At 41.1% G+C, this 20,270-nt stretch overlaps 1 protein-coding gene across 1 annotated transcript in view; it reads right to left on the reverse strand.

Annotated features, from left to right (window-relative positions):
* The window catches only part of MUC2 (mucin 2, oligomeric mucus/gel-forming), an 85,695-nt gene that overhangs the window by 21,353 nt on the left and 44,072 nt on the right, over nucleotides 1-20,270 (reverse strand). The window contains exons 31-39 of the mRNA XM_054970006.1: nucleotides 18,434-19,186; nucleotides 14,763-15,419; nucleotides 13,915-13,941; nucleotides 12,682-13,152; nucleotides 5,525-9,559; nucleotides 4,124-4,398; nucleotides 2,424-2,598; nucleotides 1,729-1,976; nucleotides 94-277 (exon numbers count right to left, since the gene is read on the reverse strand). Of these exons, the coding sequence (XP_054825981.1) occupies nucleotides 94-277; nucleotides 1,729-1,976; nucleotides 2,424-2,598; nucleotides 4,124-4,398; nucleotides 5,525-9,559; nucleotides 12,682-13,152; nucleotides 13,915-13,941; nucleotides 14,763-15,419; nucleotides 18,434-19,186 (6,825 nt within the window). The remainder of the gene's footprint in view (nucleotides 1-93; nucleotides 278-1,728; nucleotides 1,977-2,423; nucleotides 2,599-4,123; nucleotides 4,399-5,524; nucleotides 9,560-12,681; nucleotides 13,153-13,914; nucleotides 13,942-14,762; nucleotides 15,420-18,433; nucleotides 19,187-20,270) is intronic.

Consider the following 20,270-nt stretch of genomic DNA (forward strand, 5'->3'; position numbering starts at 1 on the left):
AAATTTATTCTCAGAATGTGTCTGACTTTGTAAGGCTTTTCTTATCTGTTTTTTAGTGTTTCATTTTAGTAGCACAAACAAAATAACCCTTACCACACTGTCCCTGAGTGTTGTTGCCAAAAAGCTGATAGGGCAGTCTAATTGTGAAGGCCATTCCATTGTAGGTTACATTCATTTTCAATTCAGGAATTTCCACCACTTGATTTACACCAGATTCATAAACTTTCAAACCATATTTTTTGTAAGGTAGAGCCACTGTCTGTCCATTTACTAGCACCTAATATGGGCGGGGTTGGGGGAGAGAAGGGGAAGGAATAGGATATAAATAAATTACATAGAATACTTACAATTAAATATGATATTCTTTTAAATCTATCATTGTAAACTTAACTGAAGTTAGTTCATCCTAGCAGTCAGTAACTCAGGGATTTCAACCAATCTAGTTTTAATCAATTAGCCATCTTACTTTTGATGGCTTAAGTATTTCTGGTCTTTCCTTTTACAAGTAGTCTTTCCCTAAAATGCATGGTAAATGTTTACTACAAAGATTTTTTAATACTGTAGGTACATCTAGATTTTTATAGGAAAGATGTGACTTTCTTTTTCTATATACAAGGAGTAACAATGCTGACAAATATTTATCTGAACCTGTCCAACTGGAATCCAGATTCTTTTCTTTTGATCTGCTTTTCAGTGTGTTTCCTTTTAGGACACCTGGATTCAACTCCTTACTTTCCCACAGACTGCGAGCTAAAATACACAAGATGAATTACATGAGGATGCTCAAGTGAAGAGAGACGTAATGTTAGCCAGGAAGCATAGTTTAAATTTCACCTCTCTCCACAGAGCTGGCAAAGATCATTTCTCAGAGGGTTTGTTAATAATTGATAGAGACTTCAAGGAGGCAAAGAGGAAATTAACAAACCCTCTGAGGAGTGATCTTTGCCAGCTCTAAAGTGAATGACCTTAGTGACCTCAGCCTTATCCAGATAAAATGTTCTATGGATGCTTCTTTGGACACATAGAGTACTTGGCTATCTCTAACATGGTAATGCGCTGGAAAGACCTGGCATATACATATGCAAAAAGGTCCAGAGATGCATTTAGACATCATGCTATGCTGCCTTTTGGTATAATAAGCATGAATATGGCTTGTACAGTCTCCCTTCTTGTATGGAGCATGATTAAGGATTCCTGGTTAGAAACTAACTCTGGTTGCTCATTGTATACAAATGCAGCACCCAGGTGAACCAGAGAGTGTTTACTCCCCATAAAACAGGACTCTAAAACATGGAGACCTGGTTTCTGAGCAGTAAACAGATGCCAGTTCACCGGGGTGCCTGCATTTGTACATTATGAGTAACACCAGGAATCTACTTGGCAAGGACCTAGGAGAGCATATGAGCATTATAAACAAGTTGTATTTTTAAAAAGAAACAAATCTGTGGCTAGCATGATGGCCTGAATGCAGCCAGACCTGGGTTTATCATTTCTCTACATCAAGCAAATGTTAATAGCAGCCTACTTCAGAGAATTGTTATGAAAATAATTGCACAGTATTTATCAGGCATTCTACATACTATGTCTGCTCTGGAAATTATTAACAACGCTTGATGCTTTTCAATATTCATTTAGCTAATTAGAAGCTGCATTTGACCAAGCGTAATTGTTACATAAGTTCTCACATGTTCTCAAATCAGTGTTGAAATACAAGCCATGTTCTCATACCTGTACTTTCAGGGGGACCTCTCTGACTGTTGTTATACGCACTTCCTGGGTCTCATGCCTCACAATGAGTGTGCGTGGACAGGAGACTGGTTCCCGTGGATCACAATGGTAGTTGTCTATATAGACCCCAAAATTGTCTATATTCTTGTTAATCTCTTCCACCAGGGTGTAAGTACAATTGCCTTGGTAACTGTAGTAGAAGCCATCAAATGTCTTATAATGAGGGTCTCCCCAGCCAGTGCAGTAGCCTTCACAGAAATAATAGAATTTGCTTAGCAGCTCATAGAAGAATATATATAGAGAAAGAAAGTTTTGTAACAAGAAAACAAATAATCCTATTAACTCTTATGTTAGGAATAAAATAATTGGGAAAATCCAGTTTGAATTAATCACTGATACAATAACTTCAAGTAAATTTTTGTCAGCCACATTAGCTGCTATTAGATCCAACAAACTGAGTCTTCTGAAAGTTGTATTCAACGGGGGGCTGGGGTGGGGGATGCACAATCTAAAGTGAGTGGATGATAAATAAGCCAGTTGTACAAGCTGGTGCCCCCAGAAAGAGAACTTGGTGGCAGGGAAAACTTAATATCTCAGCTGCATTTCAGGTGAACTGGTTTAAAAGTTTTCATTTTTACACTATAAAAGCTTTTTCCTGTCATTGAACCCCTAACGAATTTTATATATATACTCACAGTCACATTCCCAGTGCCAACAGCATCCATCTTCATCTATCACTTGCACAGGAGCAAGGTCATTGGAACACTGGGGCTCAGGTGGTGGTGTGCACACTACAGGAACCACCTCCCATTTGTCATTATCAATGCATATCGCTTGGGTGCAATTGCATATCCACCAAGAGTCACCTGGCTGTATTACGAGAAGACAGAGAGCAAACAAATAACACTTCTAACAAAGAGATGAAATAAATCTCCAAACAGATATTTACTGACTGGAGAAGATTTTAATATCCCATAGTTCACAATATGTTTTGTGTGTAAGGTGCCATCAAGTTGCAGCCAAACGATGGCTCATGGAGTTTTTAAGGCAAGAGATGAACTGAGGCAGTGTCACAGACATATGCATGCTCCTATTTCTATTTTTTTTAAATATGCACACACACAAACATATAAATATAAGCAATTTAAACATACAGTACTCAGTACTAGGGTTATACATATTCCTTCAGATGAAGCCTAAATAGACCCAAACCAAGCTGATTCATTCGGGGATGAGACTAAATCACAAAACAAATTAAACTTGTGTCTGTTAATGTAAGAATGCCTCTTGCAAAGAAATTCCCTAAAGTGAATGGGTTTAGAAGGGTTTAACCCTTTTTAGGATTGTACTGCTAGTCTCTGCAATCCAACTATGTTTGTGTCCAAAGTGGCCTTTGTTTGACCAGAAGGAATCCTGCTTGTGCAAGGGGGTGTACCATTTCTGTGATTTTTCTCTCTATTCTTCCTTTGTGCTGCAGGCCCACATGCCACATCCCATCCCATCCCATGTTGGACAGTCCCTCTACCATTTATGAGCGGCTTTGTCAACAGGACAGTGGCCTATAGTTGGAAAGGAAAGAAAGGAAAGCCCTGTTGCAGGATTTGTACTCTGCTGGCTGTTAACTGAATCTAATCCCACTCTTCCAGTATGTTTGGTTCTTAATGGCTGGGGACTAGTGGTGTTTAACAAATTTAAGTGGTGCACTTGGAGAATTAGTTACAGTGATGGTAAAACCCAATGCCACTCCTGAAACTGGGTGCCCAAGCCCTCTTACAGCAAGATTCTGCCGTGAGATGCAATGCATCTATTTATCCAAATAATGTAATTAATTGAACTAAAGAAAAACTATACCCAATAATCTCATGGAGGGAGTGTTGTTGAAAGTTCATACCCTGGAAATCTAGCTAGTCTTTACGATGCTACTTGCCCAAATCTTGCTCTTCTGCTACATAGACCAACAGGGCTACCCACTTGAAACTGATATATTCTATGTTCCTTTAACTACATTTCCCTAATATATTGCAGTAGATTTAACAAGCCAGCCCAATACGGTAAAAATCCTCACTGTTCTCTTTTTGTCTTTAGATACATACCAGAATTTATTTTATATATTTTATTCTGGTTGATAGGGGTGATGCTATATTGGGAATTCTGCAAACTATGAGTTGAAAAAGTTGATCAGGTATTTGACACAAGAAATATTAAAACAACAGTATACACAAAATGAATAGTTTTTCCATTTCTGTAGCTCACACAAGTACTCTAGAACCTATTAATTTAAATGAGAAGGAGTTTAAAAAGCAGCTTCAGGATTTATGGGAGAGACAGAAAAACATTCAAAAGAGCTCTATAACATTTCCATATTTACAATGCTTAATAATTAAAAATTACTGACCTTAACAGTTCCATTTAAACATGGTTCTGGTGGTATTGTTGGTGCTGTAGGAGGAATTGTGGTGTTTGCTGTCACTACATGTGGAGTTTGTTTGGTGCTTTTTATAGTTGTAGATGGCACTACTGTGCTTGTAGTTGGTACAACTGTGCTTGTTGCTGACATTGTTGTGCTTGTATGACTGGGACACTCCCAGTAGAAATATTCTATCTGACACCATGTTGAGCAGTTGGCAAGAAAACAGACATCTCCATGACCGCCTTTTTTAATAGTTTGACCTATAGTTTGAAAGAAAGGGTTTAACTGAAATTGTAATGTTTAAAAATTACTATTTTCCCTGTAAATATATAATCTAGCCCAAGCAATGAATCACTTTGTAACGTATTGAGTTATACCATTAGAAATTATTTCAGATTAGGGATAAATGAAACCAATTCTTAAATTTTTGAAGAATAGTCTGGCCTCTGAAATTCCAGGGGAGAATTTCTGCAGAAATTCCAGCACATTACAAAAAATTCTCCCTTCTGGCTGAGAAATTCTCCTAATCTCCTATGGACGAATCTAGGGGGCAGACTGCCTGAAACTCACATTCACTGGAACTGTGGTAAATTTAAGTGGGTATTCACATCAAAAAGCCCATCACTTGTTCCAACTGAAAAACTAAAATTTGCTGCTGAAATTTGGCAACAGCCAAATTTGGATTACTTTAGTTTTACCCGAAACGGGAAAAAGCTTAGGAAAAAACCCTGAAATCCGAAGTGGCATGCCACCACCGGAGGCCAGCACAGAGACGGGAGGGCCTCCTCCTCCAGCCGGTACCAGATAAGTGGGGGTGGGAAGGAAAGGGTGGGAATGAAAAAGTTTAAAGAAAGAAATCCAGTGGGATTCATTTCTACCAGATCCTAATCTTCTGAAATATTCAATCTACACAAATAATTGTTTCAATGGTTCCCACAATTTAAAAATATATCTATAGCCCCTGCCATAATTTAGAAACATTAAGTTGCTTTTAGCTTTATATTTTATATTGTTTCTGTTTCATTCTACAGAATTGTGCAGTGCCATTATCATGTGGGATGTAGCGAGAATTTTCTGCAAGTGCACTCAAGGCAGCTGAAAATTCATAACAAATGACAACAGTGTAAACACACACAACAAAAAGAGAAAAAAACAGTATGGGGAAAGAAGCAAATAGTTATACATTCTTCGATAATGTATACAACTGTTCATTCCATAATGACCAGATGGAACATCCATTGAAGGAGATAGTGTTTAAAAAGAAAAATAATTTTTAAAAGATGAAAATTTGCACCGAGCAAAATTACATCCATGCACATTCCTATATACTTACATATGAGGAAAACACTAATGCAATCTGAAATGTACGAAGCGAAAGATATTTACCTGGCCAGTATATTTCCCCTTCATATTCGCAGTAGCATTGTGTTGTTGTTGGATTTTGTGTGGAGGTACTTGTAGATATTGTTGTGAGAGGTGTTGTGACAGAAGTAGTGGATGTTGTAGAAGGGAAAGTGGTAGTTTTTGTTGTGGTAGTAATTATGCTTTCAGTGGAAGTACTTGTTGGCAAAGAGCTAATAGAGGTAGTGGGTGTCAGAGTTGTGGAACTAGGAGGAAATGTGGTTGTGCTTAGAGAACGAGTTGAAGTAGTTGTTGGTAGGGTGCCTGATGTGGTAGTAGATCGAGTCTCAGAAGTGGTTGTTGATGTGGCTGCTGTTGATGTCTCAGGAGAGGTGGTTATGTGTAGTGTTGTGCTTGAAAATTCACTTGTAGTTGAGGATAATGTAGTTGTACTTGGTGTCTGAGTGGAAGGGGTGGTTGGTGGTAGTACGGTTGATGTAGTTGTAGATGGTGTCTCAGGGGTGGTTGATGGAGAAAATGGAGTGGTTGTTGATGTGGTTGTGGTTGATGTTTCTGTAGGACTGGTTGTGGACAGTGTTGTGGTGGTAGTTTTAACAGGGGTAGGGGTAGAGGATGTTGTAGTTGGAGTCTGAGTGGAAGTGGTGGTTGGTGGTGGGGTGGTTGATGTAGTTGTAGATGGGGTGGTTGATGGAGGTGATGGCGTGGTTGTTGATGTGGTTGTGGTGGATGTTTCTGTAGGACTGGTTGTGGGGAGTGTTGTAGTGGTAGTTTTAACTGGGGTAGGGGTAGAGGATGTTGTAGTTGGAGTCTGAGTGGAAGTGGTGGTTGGGAGTGGGGTGGTTGATGTAGTTGTAGATGGGGTGGTTGATGGAGGTGATGGCGTGGTTGTTGATGTGGTTGTGGTGGATGTTTCTGTAGGACTGGTTGTGGGCAGTATTGTAGTAGTTTTAACTGGGGTAGGGGTAGAGGATGCTGTAGTTGGAGTCTGAGTGGAAGTGGTGGTTGGTGATGGGGTGGTTGATGTAGTTGTAGATGGGGTGGTTGATGGAGGTGATGGTGTGGTTGTTGATGTGGTTGTGGTGGATGTTTCTGTAGGACTGGTTGTGGGCAGTGTTGTGGTGGTAGTTTTAACTGGGGTAGGGGTAGAGGATGTTGTAGTTGGAGTCTGAGTGGAAGTGGTGGTTGGGAGTGGGGTGGTTGATGTAGTTGTAGATGGGGTGGTTGATGGAGGTGATGGCGTGGTTGTTGATGTGGTTGTGGTGGATGTTTCTGTACGACTGGTTGTGGGCAGTGTTGTAGTAGTTTTAACTGGGGTAGGGGTAGAGGATGCTGTAGTTGGAGTCTGAGTGGAAGTGGTGGTTGGTGATGGGGTGGTTGATGTAGTTGTAGATGGGGTGGTTGATGGAGGTGATGGTGTGGTTGTTGATGTGGTTGTGGTGGATATTTCTGTAGGACTGGTTGTGGGCAGTGTTGTGGTGGTAGTTTTAACTGGGGTAGGGGTAGAGGATGCTGTAGTTGGAGTCTGAGTGGAAGTGGTGGTTGGTGGTGGGGTATTTGATGTAGTTGTAAATGGGGTGGTTGATGGAGGTGATGGCGTGGTTGTTGATGTGGTTGTGGTGGATGTTTCTGTAGGACTGGTTGTGGGCAGTGTTGTGGTGGTAGTTTTAACAGGGGTAGGGGTAGAGGATGTTGTAGTTGGAGTCTGAGTGGAAGTGGTGGTTGGGAGTGGGGTGGTTGATGTAGTTGTAGATGGGGTGGTTGATGGAGGTGATGGTGTGGTTGTTGATGTGGTTGTGGTGGATGTTTCTGTAGGACTGGTTGTGGGCAGTGTTGTGGTGGTAGTTTTAACTGGGGTAGGGGTAGAGGATGCTGTAGTTGGAGTCTGAGTGGAAGTGGTGGTTGGTGGTGGGGTAGTTGATGTAGTTGTAAATGGTGTGGTTGATGAAGGTGACGGCGTGGTTGTTGATGTGGTTGTGGTGGATGTTTCTGTAGGACTGGTTGTGGGCAGTGTTGTGGTGGTAGTTTTAACTGGGGTAGGGGTAGAGGATGCTGTAGTTGGAGTCTGAGTGGAAGTGGTGGTTGGTGGTGGGGTAGTTGATGTAGTTGTAAATGGGGTGGTTGATGGAGGTGATGGCGTGGTGGTTGATGTGGTTGTGGTTGATGTTTCTGTAGGACTGGTTGTAGGCAGTGTTGTGGTGGTAGTTTTAACTGGGGTAGGGGTAGAGGATGCTGTAGTTGGAGTCTGAGTGGAAGTGGTGGTTGGTGGTGGGGTAGTTGATGTAGTTGTAAATGGGGTGGTTGATGGAGGTGATGGCGTGGTTGTTGATGTGGTTGTGGTGGATGTTTCTGTAGGACTGGTTGTGGGCAGTGTTGTGGTGGTAGTTTTAACTGGGGTAGGGGTAGAGGATATTGTAGTTGGAGTCTGAGTGGAAGTGGTGGTTGGGAGTGGGGTGGTTGATGTAGTTGTAGATGGAGTCTCAGGAGTGGTTGATGGAGAAGATGGAGTTGTTGTTGATATGGTTGTGGTTGATCTTTCTGTATGGCTGGTTGTTGGCAGAGTCGTGGTGGTAGTTTTAACTGGGGTAAGGGTGGAGGATGCTGTAGTTGGAGTCTGAGTGGAAGTCATGGTTGGTGGTGGGGTGGTTGATGTAGTTGTAGATGGGGTGGTTGATGGAGGTGATGGCATGGTTGTTGATGTGGTTGTGGTTGATGTTTCTGTAGGACTGGTTGTGGGGAGTGTTGTGGTGGTAGTTTTAACTGGGGTAGGGGTAGAGGATGTTGTAGTTGGAGTTTGAGTGGAAGTGGTGGTTGGCGGTGAGGTGGTTGATGTAGTTGTAGATGAAGTCTCAGGGGTAGTTGATGTAGAAGATGGAGTTGTTGATATGGTTGTGGTTGATGTTTCTGTAGGGCTGGTTGTGGGCAGAGTCGTGGTGGTAGTTTTAACTGGGGTAGGGGTAGAGGATGTTGTAGTTGGAGTCTGAGTGGAAGTGGTGGCTGTTGGTGTGGTGGTTGATGTAGTTGTAGATGGAGTCTCAGGGGTAGTTGATGGAGAAGATGGTGTGGGTGTTGATGAGGATGTGGTTGATGTTTCGGTAGGACTGGTTGTGGGCAATGTTGTGGTGGTAGTTTTAACTGGGGTAGGGGTAGAGGATGCTGTAGTTGGAGTCTGAGTGGAAGTGGTGGATGGTGGTGGGGTGGTTGTCGGAGATGATGGAGTCGTTGTTGATGTGGCTGATGTCTCAGTAGAAGTGGTTGTGGGCAATGTTGTGGTTGTAGTTTCAATTGGGGTGGGGGTAGGGGGTGTTGTTGTTGGAGTCTGAGTGGTAGTAGTGGTTGGTGGTGGGGTGGTTGATGTAGTTGTAGATGGAGTCTCAGGGGTGGTTGATGGAGAAGATGGAGTTGTTGTTGATGTGGTTGTGGTTGATCTTTCTGTAGGGCTGGTTGTGGGCAGAGTTGTGGTGGTAGTTTTAACTGGGGTAGGAGTAGAGGATGCTGCAGTTGGAGTCTGAGTGGAAGTGGTGGTTGGTGGTGGGGTGGTTGATGTAGTTGTAGATGGGGTGGTTGATGGAGGTGATGGTGTGATTGTTGATGTGGTTGTGGTGGATGTTTCTGTAGGACTGGTTGTGGGGAGTGTTGTGGTGGTTGTTTTAACTGGGGTAGGGGTAAAGGATGTTGTACTTGGAGTCTGAGTGGAAGTGGTGGTTGGTGGTGGGGTGGTTGATGTAGTTGTAGATGGAGTCTCAGGGGTAGCTGATGGAGAAGATAGAGTGGGTGTTGATGAGGATGTGGTTGATGTTTCGGTAGGACCGGTTGTGGGCTGAGTTGTGGTGGTAGTTTTAACTGGGGTAGGGGTAGAGGATGCTGTAGTTGGTGTCTGAGTGGAAGTGGTAGTTGGTGATGGGGTGGTTGATCTAGTCGTAGGGGATTGTGTTGTACTTGGTATGTGAGTGGAAGTGGTAGTTGTTGATGTAGTTGTCGGCAAAGTTGCAGTGGTACTTGAAGTCTTTGTGGGCGTCGTTTTTAGTGAGGTGGTCTTGATTGTTGTAGTAGATAAAGTCTCTGTAAAGTACACAATATGCAGATCTATATAAGGCTGTTTTTTTGTCAGTTCATCAATTTACTTAATTTTAGTTCTTCCGATGAACTAAAATGGTAAAAAATGCACTATATGGAAAACACATTTTTAAATGTTTTCTGAAATTTAATCATATTTTTGCTTAGCTCCTCCAGTTTTCCAACAATGTAACAATATGTACTCATAGAGTGCAACTTTCTCACCTTGACCTTCCCACCAGCCCCCCCCCCATCCTGTTCCTGTTGGCCTCCAGTTCCTCGGGAACTTTATTTTAGGGGGCATTTCAGGCTGCTGTGGGAAGGCCAAAGTGAGACAGTTGTACTCTGCAAGTACAATTCCATTTTCCCATGAAAAATATCCTGGGATCTAAGACATAATTTTAAAACAAGCATGTTTAGTTGAACTTTCTTGTTTTGTTTACATGCCAATATGTGGATATAATCAGTTAACTGATTGGTTAACATCATGAACAAATAGATAACAGTCTAAATACAAAGCTATCTTTTTATACATTTTATGACATATATGTATTCTAAGTTTAATTTCAAGCTGTTTCAAATCCATCAACAATGCATGTCAATAGTTTAATAATAACTCCTAACATCCCTATTTATTTTTATTATTAATGCTTGAACTTGATTTATGGGGAAACATCCTAATTAAATTAATATTCCATGTGCTTTTTATTTAAACCATGCTAGGCAATGACAGCATGCATCCATACCGCCATTAAATAAGTACCCATTCAGATCAATATCATCCTGACGCAGATGTCGCTGGTGTTTTGATAGGCATCAATTGAGCACTTAAAAGCTTGCTTGCAACTGCTTCAGGTGTCTCCCTCATCCCTGCCACCCCATTTTCCAACGCAGGTTAAACTCACACAATTGTGATTTGGCAGGACAGCAATTTAAAACTAGCACTATTCAGGGGTTCATAATTCCATCCAAACTACAAAGTCTAGTCTACAGTTTATAAAGAAATATATGAATAAGGCTGAGAGGATACATATTATTATAATTCTTGCACATTGAATTACAATTGTGTTACTTAAGTAGCAGTTGTAAAACCACTTTTTCAAAAGTTACCATTCAAATTGCCCTGACCTGGATAGCCCAGGAGAGACTGATCATGTCAGATCTCAGAAGCTAAGTAGGGTCAGCCTTGGTTAGTAATTGGATGGGAGACCTCGAAGGAAGATCAGAGTTGCAGAGGCAGGCTATGGCAAACCACCTTTGTTAGTCTCTTGCCTTGAAAATCCCACCAGGGATTTTCATAGTTGCCACAAGTCAGCTATGACGTGAGGACGTGATTTCATTTGAGGAGCCTGTGGCGCAGAGTGGTAAGCTCTGTGCCACCACATTCTTTTGTATGCGGCGTCCCTCAGGGGGTGATTCTTTCCCCGGTGGTATTTAACATCTATATATGCCCCCTCGCCCGGTTAGCCCGCAGCTTTGGGCTGGGTTGTCACCAGTATGCGAATGACATTCAGTTCTATCTGCTCTGGATTCCTTGGCCAAGGGTCTTGAGGCTGTGACGGTATGGTTACATCAGAGTCGCCTGAAACTGAATCCCCTGAAGACGGAGATTCTGTGTCTGGGTCATGGGGCAATTGAGCTGGGGACCCGGCTCCCAGCCCTTGATGGGGTACAATTGAAACCTTCGCCGATGGACAGGAGCCTGGGTGTGACCTTGGATGCCACACTTTCAATGGAGGCCCAGGTCATGACAGTTGCCAGGTCTGCCTTTTTTCATCTTCGACAGGCCAGGCAACTGGTGCCCTATCTTTCGCCCCGGGACCTGGCCACAGTAATCCATGCAATGGTCACCTCCAGGCTAGACTACTGCAACTCACTCTACGCTGGGCTTCCCTTGGGCCTGACCCGGAAGTAACAGCTGGTCCAGAATGCAGTGGCACGCATCCTTACCAGAATGCCAATCTAAGCACACATTCATCCTGTGCTGTACCAGTTGCACTGGCTCCCAGTGGAGTTCTGGATCTGGTTCAAGGTGTTAACCTTGGTGTTTAAAGCTTTTCACGGACTGGGACCTGCATACCTGCGGGTCCGCCTCTTTCATTACGTCCCCTGCAGGGTGTTGCGCTCTGCAGACAAGCAACTCTTGGTGGTCCCTGGCCTGAAGGATATCCGTCTGGCCTCAACCACGGCCAGGGCTTTTTCTGCCCTGGCCCCGGCCTGGTGGAATGCTCTCCTGCTGGAGATCCGGGCCCTGCAGGACCTGTTACAGTTTCGCAGGGCCTGTAAAACGGAGATGTTCCGCCAGGCCTTCAGCTGAGTGCCAGCAGGTGTCCTCCTTCTTCCATCTAAAATGACCACTTCTTCTGGGGCTGCCCTCGGCCATCTGCTATGCCCGTATATGGACTTCCAATATTTGTTTAAATAGCCTGCTCCTGGACTATTTTAATGATTTAAAAAAATATTAATGATTTTATGTTTTTGTGATTTTTAATGTAATTTTTAATGTTGTTAGCTGCCCTGAGCCCATCTGTGGGGGGCATGGGGTATAAATTGAATAAAATAAATAAATAAATAAATAAATAAATAAATAAATAAATAAATAAATAAATAGCTGCAGTACTGCAGCCCAAGTTCTGCTCATGACCTGAGTTCGATTCTGGAGGAAGCTGGGTTCAGGTAGCCAGCTCAAGGTTGACTCAGCCTTCCATCCTTCTGAGGTCAGTAAAATGAGTACCCACCCAGTTTCCTGGGGGTAAAGTGTAGATGATTGGGGAAGGCAATGGCAAACCACCCCGTAAGAAGTCTGCCAAGAAAACGTCGTAATGCGACACACACCCCATGGGTCAGTAATGACTTGGTGCTTGCACAGGGGACTACCTTTACCTTTACCGTACCATTCAAATTAGATCTAGAGCTAATTAATGAACCACTAGGAAAATACTTCTGTGCTACAGCTTCAGAATATGTACATTCTTGGTACATTTTATAGTGGCATCCCCAAAGTGTTTTTTTTAATACTGTGGGTAATTTAGGAAATACAAATGCAAACACAAACCAAGTCTGAAGATACGTATAGTAATGTTTTGAAATTAAAAGGTCAACACATACTTCTGTGAACGGATGTTTACCTGGTGTCCCTGTTTCTGTTTCCTCAGTAGTGCAAGGTATTGTTGTTGTTATAGGTGTGGTCTTACTTGTAGTAGTAGTCATAGAAGTAGTAGCAGCAGTAATGTTCTTTGTACTTGGTGTTGGTGTTGTAGTTGAGGCAGGTGTTGTTGGGCTTACTGATATGCACACATCTGAGCAACAGTAAACACTAATTTCATAATTAAGACACTGTGATGCCACACCTCCTTGGCCTTGGGCTTGGTCTTTATTGTTGCAGATTAGTCCAGTGGAAATATCACATACCAGTGTTTGTTCCAACTCTTTAATGGGGATGCTGGGGAATAGCTTTGCTCGGCATGAAATGTTTAATGGCTGCAGACAGATATCTATGCCCTTTGCTCGGATATTCTTGTAAGTTTCATAATCACCTCCATCATAGTTTGGATTACTCACATCAATCCACTCAGACCAATGACAGATGATACAGGAGGCTGAAATAGGCGGGGGGGGATAATTTTTTAGAAGGAAAGCAACTAAATGAGATGCATTTGTACACCCTTCTAAACAAATTGACTTCAATGGACTGGTTTAACACTCTTCTGAACTGCAGTTGATCACCGAAACTTGCAAAGAAAAATAAACCATCGAAAGCAAGTTCTGCTCTCTCCAAGACAACAAGCTCTTATGTCAGTTGATAATATCTTTTATCATTTTGAACTTAAAACCTATTAATTGTAGTCCTGATAGATTTTGAAGCTGCCCACACAAATGCATTTGCCTTTAGGCAAATTAGGCAATTTGCAACTTGACCTAAAGGCATTGTGAATGTTGATATAACTTTAATAACTGAATCTTGAACAAAACATCTATTTAGATTTACTACTAGTGCCTTTTAAAAAAAAATATCTTAAAAATCAAATAATAATAATAACATTCGATTTATATACCGCCCTTCAGGACAAGCAAGTGAATTAAATTCACTTGCTTGGATCCCATCAAAATTTTCCACTTGCTGAAGGGACATGGAGGACAAGGTGCTGGACAGCACTGAGACAGGGGGATCAACAGATCTTGCTCCCTCTCTGGCAAGTGGAAAATTTAGATAGGATCCAAATCAATTTTTGTGTGTGTGTTTGAGCTGAAAAGAATTGAAATAGACCTGTGAATTCTTTTTTAAAAAATTCTGACAACTTAGATATACAAATAAAATACAAGTAAAAATGCACCCATGCTTCTGGGGAGAAATTACTTACATGTAGTAGTCATGGCTGTAGTTGTTGCTGTTGAAAATACAAAAAATAAAATAATAGTTATGACATGCTTATTTTATCATTAAAATTAATGAAACATTTGCAGTGCACTGTAGACTGATCATTACTGACATGACAATTAATGTAGTACTAATCTCCTTGTCATTAGAGAAATAGCAACAACTTGGGATGTTCTTTATCCCCAGCTATTATCCAACACTCCTTCCATTACTGAATGCTTTCCCCCCCCCCTTTCTTTTCCTTAAAAAAACTGAATAAGTGGAGTTTGTACAAGTGGACTGCTTTTTCTGACATAGCACAAAGTTGGTTACAGCATAGTCCTATAGATATGGTCAAAGTTACCTTTTCCCCTTTGCACTGCATACCATAGTTATAGATCTGGATGCTGAAACATACAAAGCCACAGCTATTGTGCAGATATTATTTTCTTAAAAATAGTTAAGCCACAATTTTAAGGACATGAGGTACAGAAAACATCCAACATTAGCACCAAGAGAACATCAGTACCAAGTCAATAGTAAAATGAAATGGAGAAGAAATGTGATAAGGTATGGCTGTTGTCTCAGACATAGTTCATATAACCAGGAACCAGATGATAAAACTTTATATGGAATATTCAATCATTCTGTTCCATCAAGTGGAATCTAAAATGATACAATCCGGGAACAAACTGTGTTGTTGTTGTCACTGTAAATAATGAGATCATTTTGACTCTAAATCCCTCTAATTGTAATTTTTAATTTCTAGTCCTCCTTACATTTGGTTATATCTAATGCTTTCCAAACTTTACAAATTAGTTATTGTTCTGAGATGTACTATTCAAATGTTACCTGTTGTAATACTGGTAGAAGTCTCTGATATAGTACTAGGGCTAGGGGTAGATGGAGTTCCTGTGGTAGTAGTGGTGGGAACTGTTGTCGTCGGAGTTGTTGCAGATGGTGTCTCAGTAGTTGTGGCAATAGTTGTTGAGATCATGGTTGATGGTGTTCCTGTAGTTGTGGTTGTAGTCATAGAGGTGGTAGAGGTTATTGACGTAGTTATAGGACTGGTAGTAGTTGACAGTGGTGCTGTGGTAGTTGTGACTGAAGTAGTGGTAGATGTCATTGTGGTGGTGGAAGAAGAAGTAGATGGCAGTGAAGATGATGTTGAGCAATAGTCTATATATGTGACTGAACAGCAATAAACACTTATCTCATAATTAAGACAAATGGGCACTGGGAGTATACTTGAGGCAAGCTGGTCTTTGTTATTGCAAATAAGTCCAACAGAAACATTACATTCCACGAGTTGCCCTAAATCCTTGATGGGGACACTTGGGAACTTCTTTGCCCTACATGAAATATTCTGTGGCTGGTCACAGATTGATATGCCATTGTTTCTGATGTTCTCATAGGTTTCATAGTCTCCATATTCTGGACCATATTTTGGATAGCTTACATCAGTCCAGCTGGACCATTCACATATTTCAGTCCTAATAATGCATGATGCTGCAAGACAAAAAAAGGAAAAAGAAAAGGAAAAATAAATTAGACTATGAGGTAGTGATTACATATGGCATTATAGTTTACACATTAGTTATTGTTACAATATTATATGTTAACATAAAGCTCAGAAGTGGTATCCTAGCCTCAAAACCACACAGGGAGTTGTTAGAGAAAATGACTTCACCAAGGCCATCTAGCTGAGTAGACATTTAAATCTGTATTTCCCAAATCCAAGAATTATACTCTAGCCCCTACACCAGACTGGCTATCCAAAGTGCTGGAAAGAATTACAAGCTATAAATCCCCAAAGCCTGGTTATGTTTTAATAAAACTCAAAATCACAAGTTTGGGTTTATCTCGCTGGCATTATATCAGTGTAAAAGTTTTGTGAAATCATCATTTAAAACATACTGCATGGAAACTAAAATAGAAATCTATGGATGGAATCATTAGGACTCAATTACAAGTAAACAAAACATACATAGAATTGAACTTTTTAAAACTGCTGTACCCCGGCAATAAAGAAAACAGAAATAATTATATAAATTCTGATGCTAAATCAGAAATCAGACAATGATGGTGCAAGTCCAGTAAGAGTCCTGAAACTGGCCTTATCCCACAAAACTCTGGGACTTTTATTCACAGTGAAAAAGTTGGATAAACTCCACATTATCTAGCAACAATTTACAGTAAGCCAACACACCAGTTCGAATGGTTTCAAGCTTACTTTCATGCTTACTCTTATTAGTGATGAACTAGGTGCACCCTCCCACTTACCCCTGAAGGAAGGAAGGAAGGCAGGAAGGAAGGAAGGAAAGAAGGAAGGAAGGAAGGAAGGAAGGAAGGAAGGAAGGAAGGAAGGAAGGAAGGAAGGAAGGAAGGAAGGAAGGAAGGAGGAAGGAAGGAAGGCAGGCAGGCAGGCAGGCAGGCAGGCAGGCAGGAAGGAAGGAAGAAGCTAAAATGATAAAACTGAGGCTATTGTACTTTTGGTCACATCATGAAAAGACAAAATTCTCTGGAAAATACAATAATTGTAGGAAACGCAGAATGCAGTAGGAAAAGAGGAAGACCCAATAAAGGAAGTCACACCCTCCAGTTTGCAGGATCTGAGCAAGACTGTTAACGATTGGATGTTCTGGAGGTTCTGTAAGTCAGAAGCAAATTGACAGCACATAACACTCCCACACACATTAAATCCTATATTATTATTGAACATATTGTTAGTTAAGGTTTTCTGTGATAACTTTCCTTTCTAAAAACAATAAATCTTGTCCATTAAGAAGATTAAAGAAAAAGCAACACTTTTAGTAACATTTAATATGAGAACAAAAGGAATTGTCATACATGGACCTGAGGACAAGTGGGATAGATGGATCTAAATACTGAAGGAACATATAGGCTTTCCAGTGTAGGTAATTTCTATGTAAAGGTTCCTGCATCGGGCACTATGTGGTTTCATTCAGATATCAGCTGGGAGAAGGAAGGATAAAGGGAAAACAATTCCATTCCCTCAGCACACCTCCTGCGTTGGCTGCTCTGAAAGGGGCATGAATCAGAGGGGTTGCATCATGTCTAAATAATCATTTCAATTCTCCTCTTTTAATTACATTATTAAGATTACATTTGTTCAATATTCCTCCCATGGTGGCTGAGAACTTTGGTATGTCTTGAGAGACAATGAATCATATAGGTCTAGTTAGGATCACAGTAACTGAGAACATGCTGTTGACTCATATGCTCCTTCCATTTTATAGTTTCCAAACCAGAAGTAGAAAATATAACTCAAAGTGAGTTCTTGGATCTAGTCTGCAAGTACCTATAATAGAAACCATAGCACTTAATCACTGCTGTAGCACAGTGGTTAAGTGGTTTGGCTGCAAATCAGCACTCTGCTGGTTCGAATCCCACTATTGCCATGAGCTCGGAAGGTGGCCTTGGGTTAGCCACTCCTCTCAGCACCAGCTCCCTAGCTGTATTGTGGGGATAATAATAACACTAACTTGTTCACCACTCCAGGTGGGGCACTAATCTGTCTAAAAGAGTGGTATATAAGCACAATTATTATTATTATTATTATTATTGTCCAATTTTAACATCACATGATTATGATGAATCAGGAAGGTAACAGAAAAGGATGATGGAGCCCACAAGCGCACATCATATTTCTCCCCAATGGCCAGACCATAGAACAGACATTCCATCAGAATCCAGCCATTGTCATCTGGTTGTCATCCTTCTTTCCAAACACTAGTGCTTTCCTTGAGTAATTAACCAAATCTGAAGGTTTCCACATGCAAGTTTGGGGCACAAATCAGTCCACTGAGAAGTGTGTGTGTATTCCCACACATGCACAATGACATCACTTCCCAGAAATGACATCATCATTCAGTTGCCAGAGCACGCACATACATTTCTTTTCCTCAATTAAAACATGTTTGTTAAGCACATGAAGCTGCTATGTACTGAATTATCAAGATCAGCATTATGTACTCTTGACCAGCGACAGTATTGTCTACAGGGTCAGTATTGTCTACTCTGACAAGCAGCTCTCCAGTGTCTCAGGTACTGGTTCTTCACATCATCTCCAGCCTGATCATTTTCACTTGAAATGACAGTGCTGGAACCTGAGGCTATCTGTGTCCAAGCCTGACATTTTATGATTGAGACATACCTCTTTCCCATATATAAAATGCTCTTATTCCGTTTTTAATCAAGGTGTGCTGTGAAGCTGTGACTTATCTCAAAGGGTGTTTTACTGGTGAAGAAACTCCATGCAATGGATAAGGCAAACATGCAGGTAAACAATATCAAAGGAACTTCAAAGGAAGCTGTACCAGCAAACTGCAGTGGATTCTGACCAGAAATATCAACTGCACCACCAAAGCCTTAGAAGTGGTCTCCTGCAAAATCTGGCTTATTACCAGATGACATATTCTTCAAGATGTCCATTAAAATATCAATATTTAAGAGAGAGACTATACTATAATAAGTTCAGGAAACAATTCCAAATTTGTTACCTGTAGTTGATCCTGAAGTGGTGGAAGTAGTGGTTGGCGTCAGAGTTGAGGTTGTGGTAGATGGTGAGGTGGTGGTGATAGTTGTTGATTCTGGGGTGGTGGTCGTTGGAATTGAAGTGGTTGTGTTTTGACTTGGAGTGCTAGTTGTGGTAGATGGTAAGGTTGTAGTACTTGTTATTACTATGATAGTGGTTGTCGGAGTCACAGTAGTAGAGGTTGGGGTTGGAGTTGGAGTGGTGGTTGTGGCAGATGGTGAGGTGGTGGTACTTGTTGTTTCTGGGGTGGTGGTGGTTGGAGTGGTTGGGGTTGGCGTTGAGATGGAGGTTGTGGTAGATGATGAGGTAATAGTGCTAGTTGTGGGTTTTGGAGTTGTGGTTGTGGGAGATGTAGTAGTAGTAGGAATTGTACTTGTTGTGGTTAAAGTTTCACATATAATTCTACAGCAGTATATGTTGACCTCATAGTTGAGACAAGCAGATACAGGCATCACAGGCCCTGGAACCTGATCTTTATTTTTACAGACAAGCCCAGTTGATACTTTACATTCCACTTTTTGGCCCAACTCTTGGAAGGAGAGATCAGGGTATTTCACTGCACGGCAGGATATATTCAGGGGCTTTGTACAGACCTCTATGCCATGTGCTCTGATGTTATCATATGTTTCATTATCACCACCTTGTGGGCCATAAAGGGGGTAACTCACATCTATCCAGTTGGACCATTCACAGATTTCAGTACTGGGAGTACACACTGCTGCAAGAAAACAAAGAGATAGATAAATATTACAACAGGTATATGGTTATTATTGTTGATGCAGAGAAATATATATTATTGAAATTAAGTGAATGCTTCATTCCAATGGTCCCACTTCACATCAGCACCTATTATTTTGATTCATATTACATTATTTTCCATGGAAAACCACTGATCCTTTTCTAAAGGAACCATATTCATTTTAATTCATTCATAAATTAAGATTTGTTTTAACCAACATGGTTTATGCCCTTGAAATGTTGGGTATAAAAAAAACCCTGATAATTTTTACTCAAGGCTTAAATTCTCATTTGTGGTCGAGATAATGCCCCATTGTACTCTTCATTATTGTATTATGTTTATTGTTAAATTATCTTTCCTTCCCTGCATTCATGCACTATATTTCTCCCTTTCATAGTTGCTTTGGTTCCTCTTCCCATCTTTCTTTAAATTCTGTATTTTTCTTCTTTAAAAGACCCTTTATCTTTTTTGTTAGGGCTCCTGCTCTTCCATTCCTCAGATCCCCACTCTTTAGTCTGTTTTACTATAGTTCTCTCTTAATTCAGTAACCCTGACTTTGGAGTCCTGATATGCTGAAGCTTCAGTGTGGTGTTTAGTTTGTGATATCAGCATTAGGGGTGTGCAGGGACGGAATTTTTTGAAGTGGGAAAAAGAATTGGAAATAAGTAATTTTCGAAGTGTCAGGCTGCTTCAGAAACCACTTATTGCCCTCCTTCGGTAAAGATTCAGAGCACACCGAAACTTCCCGCCCCACCACTAATTTCACCCAATGGGAAGGGAAGCCTAATTGAATTGGGACCGCTTTGGGAAGTTTTGATTCGGCATTTCCAAATTGGGGCCAGTATGCTGGGCCCGATTCAGAAATTCCGAATCTTTAAAAATCAAGTCCAATTTGGGTATTTATCTCAAATTGGAAGCCTGAATTGCACACCCCTGATCAGCACTGCTTCATCTTGTGACATCACCCCTGTTCAGCAAATTAATTCCAGAGGCTTTATCACTGTCACAAAACTCCTATCTGTCCTATAGTACATATTCTCCTACTTCAAAGAATGCTTAAATG

Source organism: Eublepharis macularius, chromosome 2 (genome assembly GCF_028583425.1).
Source record: "Eublepharis macularius isolate TG4126 chromosome 2, MPM_Emac_v1.0, whole genome shotgun sequence".
Classification (NCBI taxonomy): domain Eukaryota; kingdom Metazoa; phylum Chordata; class Lepidosauria; order Squamata; family Eublepharidae; genus Eublepharis; species Eublepharis macularius.